The sequence below is a fragment of the Spermophilus citellus genome, assembly GCF_964194105.1.
Source record: "Spermophilus citellus genome assembly, chromosome: 2".
NCBI classification, from domain to species: Eukaryota; Metazoa; Chordata; class Mammalia; order Rodentia; family Sciuridae; genus Spermophilus; species Spermophilus citellus.
The window spans coordinates 64,521,030-64,527,533 of record NC_138183.1 but is presented as its reverse complement, the minus strand read 5'-3'; the positions used below and the strand labels follow the sequence as shown (position 1 = coordinate 64,527,533).

At 39.7% G+C, this 6,504-nt stretch overlaps 1 protein-coding gene across 1 annotated transcript; it reads left to right on the top strand.

Annotated features, from left to right (window-relative positions):
• Positions 1 to 5,500: 5,500 nt before the first annotated feature.
• Positions 5,501 to 6,154, top strand: TPD52L3 (TPD52 like 3; the record flags this gene model as incomplete). Its single annotated transcript, XM_081280204.1, has 1 exon — positions 5,501 to 6,154. One exon carries the CDS (start codon positions 5,501 to 5,503, stop codon positions 6,152 to 6,154), a length of 654 nt encoding a protein of 217 aa, XP_081136330.1.
• Positions 6,155 to 6,504: the final 350 nt, after the last annotated feature.

Below are 6,504 nucleotides of genomic sequence, written 5' to 3'. Positions count from 1 at the left end.
CTCTTAGAAAGGGAAGAAGAACCAGTGCATTCTAAATTCCAGTAGAAGAATCAAGCAAATCCATTAATATCTGAAGCTTGCTGCATTTCTACTGTATTTCTCCAAATCTAATATGCAGATTTTGTGGCATTTTAATGTTTCTAAATGTGGGACTACATCTTCAAATCAATGTATAATTTAATGTAGTAGGTTTTTCTTCCTAGAAACTCCTATTAAAATAAAGATGTGTCTTACAATTCATTGTGTCTCAGGATTGAGGAAATAAAGTAATTATTATGCTGTTGCCATAGCAGGCATGACAATTTTAAGACAAGAATAGCTAAGCTCCTAGAGAGTGAAGTCTATAGGTTTTTTACATTGCAGCAAATTCACCACAACAATCATAACCTTTAAAAAGAGAGAGGGCTCTTTTAATAAGCTGATTGTCTTCAAGCCTCTGCAGCCTGTAGATACAAATAAATCAAACTACCTTGGGCCCCACATTTTTTTGGTTCTAACCCCTCAATGCTAAGCTTCAGGACTTCAGCACACATGCACACACACCCCACTCTGAATCTCCCCCAGTTACTTGGTAGAGTACTCTATGCTCAGGACTAACCCTTCCATATGCTTCTGCTCTGTCCTCTCCATTGACCACTGAGTGCCCAGCCAGTTGAGGGAAAGTGCTCCAGCTGCCACTCCTAATTTTACCCTAGGATAACCCTGCCTCCCAGTTCATGAACTATATTTCTTGGCACTCAAAATCCGTACATCCTCCAGATGAATTTTCCTGCTGCTTCAGAGTCATACATACAGAAACATACCACTCACTCCTTCAAGAAAACTGGGTCCCCTGCAGACATCTTAGCAACATAGTATGTCCTTGTTGGAGTTGCATGTAATTCAGGAAGAATATTGGTTGGGAGTAAGGGAATAATGAAAAGCAAGTGGCAATCTTATCATTTCACCATCCTCTGCTTTTTAAGAAGGATGCCTTTTAAGACATCCTTCTTGATCATGACTAAAGAAACATGTCATGCCCTTGTTTCCTTGGCTAAGGGACAGACAACTTTATATCCACCATCATTTAACTAACCAAGCCTTTTCTGACTGAGATGTTCTCTTTCCTCTCTTAGATGACTCCTCACTGTTGCCCCAAGGACTTATTTTCCAGAATGCTGTCCATTTCTAATGTGAAAGAAAATGATGGTCAAAACGACTGGAAAGGGAGGATCTGTTCCTCCTATTTCCCCACCTAAATGGAAAAAAAAAAGAATAGGATTCCCTTTTATAGTGAATTTCCCCCTAATGTCTGCCCACATTCAAGAGCCAAAGTTCCTGGGCTACTTTGCCCTATCTCCTCATTATTAAGATGGTAACTTCTGGTGCAGTCTGAGAGAAATTCCTGAAACCATAAGCATTTCTGCAAGCACTGGAGAAAAAGTCCATTTATTGGGACAAAGTAGTATTTAGGAAGTTCTCACTACTCCATACATGCTTTATATATAGTCTTTATATTTCCAGTAAAAAAAATCCTCATTTTTTTAATCTGTGCAAGTTCCTAGATTAAATAATCCTGTGATTATTTTTCTTTACCTGGTCTCCATTCATTCCCCTATCATTCTTCTTCTCGAAAATCTCTTCCCTGGAAAAAAAATCTACCTTGAAAGCCTCTTCTTCCTTTAGATAGACAGACAGACAGATAGATTCACAAAAACTGGTACAGAATGAGGGGATACATTCTTTAAAGGCAAGCAGTCTCCAAATCCTAATCTGATTTCCCCTGGAACCCCTGCCACAATTATATTGTATATACCACCAAAGAGAAGAAATAATAAACTCTAATATCAATTTAAGCCAAATAGCACATGTTTTTTTTTTTTCTGGTACTGGGGATTGAACCTACGGCCTTGCATTTGCTAAGCAAGCACTCTGCCACTGAGCTACAGCCCCAGCCTTTCTAATGTCAATTTAATATATTGATAGTAATAGCTGCACTTCAGAGAGGAAAATCCCATAGTATCCCTATCCATTTTTAAAAAGCTAATTAGTCCAAGTAGGAGGGCTGCTAAAAGGAAACAGCCTGGTCCTACATGAATATCTACTTAACCACTGAAATATGAAAAATAATAAACTGTAAACTGCAGCCAACATTCCTGTTTGTGATGGAGATTATCTATGAGGAGGTAACTCACTATATACATTATCAGGGGAGCTGGCCTATGATGGGAAATACTAGTGAAAATAACTTACAAATTGAAATCAAATATAATATTCTGACTTTCCACAAGAAAAGCCCAACTACCAATTTTTTCCTCTCACTCTTGAAACAATCTGACTGGATTAGAATTTTAACTATACACCTTATTTTCTAGCTCAATTAAATATTTAAATATTTTCCCTGGTGTTCAGCTAAAATGAAAAACATGTTCATACTAGTGTTTTTGTAATAACAGAAATAAAATCCTTGAGAATTCACTATAGTTAAATCTAGCATTATGAATAACCAGACTGCAAAGTGAGCTGTCAGCTCTTTAGAAGCAATCTGAATCACCAATAGAGATTATTTTACAAGTCAATATAATCACAAAGTTCCACATTGATCATTTACAGTAAAAAAAAAATGGTTAGAACTGGTGACTGTGGTAAAAGTTCCTAATCATTTTCAGTCTTCCATATCAGCTACTACAATCTCACTTCCTCCATTTCCAAACTACCCAGACCTGGAAGAAACTATAGCTTTATTTTTATATTAAACTTTTAAGAATTTATTTATAAAACAAATAAATATAAGTTTCTAAATATAAAGAACATCATTTTATAGCGTTTATTTTTATTTTAAAAAGAACTGATAGAAATCTATCACCCTTACTAGTGAGGTAAATCAAAGTTCATTCTGTAGTACTTAAGATAGGCCAATGAATGATGTCTTCCCTAGAAACAAAGGATAGCAAACCACTGTAGGATTATAAATAATTCTTGAGCTCTTTCTTTATAAGTTCCTGAATCAAGTTTTCTGGCTGTTTAGTGCCTAAATAGCCTCAAAAAACTTTCAGTTTCAGATGAGCAATTTTGTAAGCCTTCCTATAGATTATTTCATTGTCTGATACTATATACTAGTAATCTAGATTATTTCATTATCTGATCTAGAGTTTTTAAATTATAAAACTTGGGTGATAGTTTGGTATTTTACACCTTAAAAGGATATTTTTGGGGTGCTAGAGTTGTAGCTCAATGGTAGAGCACTTACCCAGCACATGTGAGGTCCTGGGTTTGATCCTCATCACCATATAAAAGTAAAGAAATAAAATAAAGTTGTTTTTTTTTTAAAGGATAGCTTTTGGGGCTGGGGTTGTAGCTCAGTGGTGGAGCACTTGCCTAGCATGTGTGAGGCAGTGGGTTCAATCCTCAGCACCATCTAAATAAATAAAAGTATTTTGTCAAGTAAAAAAAAAAGTACAAGTAGGAGGGCTGCTAAAGCTTTGTTAAGTTTTTATTCCTTTGATAATTTATAGGGATTGATTGATCAATCAATTGATAGAATCCCTACAAATTAAATGAAATTTCATTTAAAATATCTATGATTTCAAAATTAAAAGCATTGTTTTGTATGTGGGTAGGCATAAGCCCAACAAAATGGATTGTTCCATTTTGTTTGCTACTTATTTATCTAGGTTTACTCAGGTCAGAACATTGTCAACTAGGAGCCCCACTTCCAGAAGCCATGTCTTGATTTGGGATCTGAAAACCCAAACGGACCTCTGAAAGAGGTCCACTCAGTATCCCTATGAGGGAAAGCCATTACAATGTCAAAGGAATCAAAGCTTAACAAAAGATTTCATATTTTGAACTGAAGAGTGAGGAAGGCAGACTAGTGGTTGGAAATAATCCACAGAAGAAAAATCAAGTAAAAGTTCAGACCTGGTGATTTGGAATCTTAACTCTGAACAGCATATATTTCATGTTATCTAGCTTAATTCAAGGATTTCTTTACCCTTCATTTTCAGTTTTGAAAGAAGAGTTCAAGTTGACTCTGGAAGTATTCCGGAAACCACTAGTGTTTTTATAGACAATAGAGGAAAAAATCTATCCTCAGAAACAAAATGATTTTTAGGGAGCCCTTGCTCCCTTTTCAGCTCTTTACATATGTAAACGAATCCCCTATCAGGTGCATGTTTCCAACAATAACAATTTTCATTGTTTAATGTAAGGAAGCACACACTTCAGGGCAAGATAATAATAAACACTTGAGTTGTGTAAAAGGGTTACTGAATATAAACCCAAAGGAGGGCTAATGTTGTTTGGATATAGCCACACAGACATGGCAAATTGCTCAAACTTTCAGAGGATCATACTATATTTCACAAGACCCTGCTTGCAAAAATTACCAGAATATCCAGCAAAATCAGTAAGACTTGCACAAAGATATTCCGTGGAAATGAACAACTGGACAATGAACTAAAATGATATCTGACCATATGCCCTCATTGGATTGATGTCATGATTTCTCCACTGTATAAATCACAAGCTCTAGGTAGAATTCCAAAGAATGGTTGGTTGATACTCTAATAGACCCTACTTAACTGGTTCTACTTTCCTAGGCAGACCACCTCCCACAGTCCATAATCATGAATGTCCACAGATTTTCAGAAACGTGAGTGGATACAGAGGGTAAAAAGAATTGCAACTGCTGTACTGAAAATCAGCATTCTGTCCATTTTCAAATGTGTTATACCCTCGCCCCTAAATTCTCAAAGTGCAATATAGCCTTTGCTTTTATTAAGCATAATTTCAGGGGCGGGGGGTACATTATAGATTTTTGTCATTCTTCCTCTCTTCCCCCCAAATATAAGACAATTGTCACTGGTCAAACTCACTCTCTCACAGATTCAGCCTGAATACTGCTCTTCCAGGTCTCTGGCACTACTGATACTTCACTGAGATTGTGTTATTCATATTGAGTTCTGTGCAACCACCTTCAAATTCACTTTATGAGTAGTACTGAGAGTTTCTCACCTTTGAAAATTTGGGAAAGGGAGATGGGAAAAGGAGATAGGAAAGGGGACAAGCTCTGAGACTCTGGGCTTTACTCACTTTACGTACTGGAGTTTTGCAAACATTTCTGTTAGCACAAGGGTTCAACCGATTCTGAAGGTTCTGAAAACCACTGGTGTAAAAAGAAGTGCCAGACTACTTGAACACCAGGACTTGTCGCTTACTGTGCAGGAGAGTAAATGTCCCTACTCTCAATAATAATGGCGGCACCGCCTACCTCACAAGGACCTTATGATGCCCAGGCATCTCCACTAGTAAGGGTGGCCCCTGAGGTAAGCGCGGTTCCGTGGCCGGAAGTCCCCCTCTGCCAGGCGCGGCCCGCGCGACCTCCAACCCCGCTGCCCGGAAGCGGCCCCGCCCAAGGCCTGCACACCTCCGCGTCCGGCTGGGACCTCGACCCCACCCGCCGAGTTGTCAGTTCTGCGGCCTAGGAATGGAGCCCCACCCTGCTGACGAGGAATCCGAGATGGCAGGCCAAGAACTTGACCCTGCCCGCCAAACTTATTTTTCCGTGGGCCAAGAATCGGACTGTCTCTACCAAGAATTGGACCTGGACTCCCTGAATGAAGATCTTTCCCTCGCCACGCCAGATGTCACGGTACAGACCTCTGTGGGCACATATGAACCCCGCCCAACTTCTGAACCCGAAGATCTAACCGAGGCCGAGCAAATGGAGCTCAAATCAGAGCTCATTAAATTAGAAGCGGAAATCTTCACTCTTCGCCAAGTGTTGGCAGCCAAAGAGAGGCGCTGTGGAGAGCTCAAGAGGAAGTTGGGCCTCACGGCCTTGGTGGGTCTGAGGCAGAATCTGTCCAAGAGTTGGCACGATGTTCAGATCTCCAACGCATACATGAAACAAAAGACATCAGCTGCCCTGTCCACCGTGAGCTCTGTCATCTGCAGGAAACTTGGGGACATGAAGAAGTCGGCCACTTTCAGATCTTTTGAAGGTCTAATGGGAACAATCAAGTCCAGAGTCGCAGGTGGCAGAGAGCTTGGCAGTGACTGCTTTCCTTCTGCAGCAGGGAGTGGGGATGATCCGCTCCCGGTTCCAGAGAATGAGGATGATAATGTACCAGGGCCTGGAGATCACCTGCTCCCTTTTGTGGAGCCGGAATGAGCCCTTTATTAACCTTGCCTGGCCAGCAAACCAACGCAAGGACCCCCTCCCCTCATCACATTTGCAAATCTGCCCAGCAAATACAAGAAACCCAACCACACTGGTAAAGTTAATTCAGGAAATGGACAGAGTCCGGTTTTAAGAAAAGAAGTGCCCATTTGTACATAGATATTTGCTGCTGTTAGATAGAGAACCCAAAGTTTTGTACCTAGTTATTTTACACTAAAATTTGTAGATGAAATATATCTCTATACTAGCTTTTCTGGGGTTGGGTTTAATGGATAGGACAATGATGCCAAGAGGGGTCTTTGGCCAAAGCCTAAAGTCTCTTGGAAAACTAGTCTTATTAG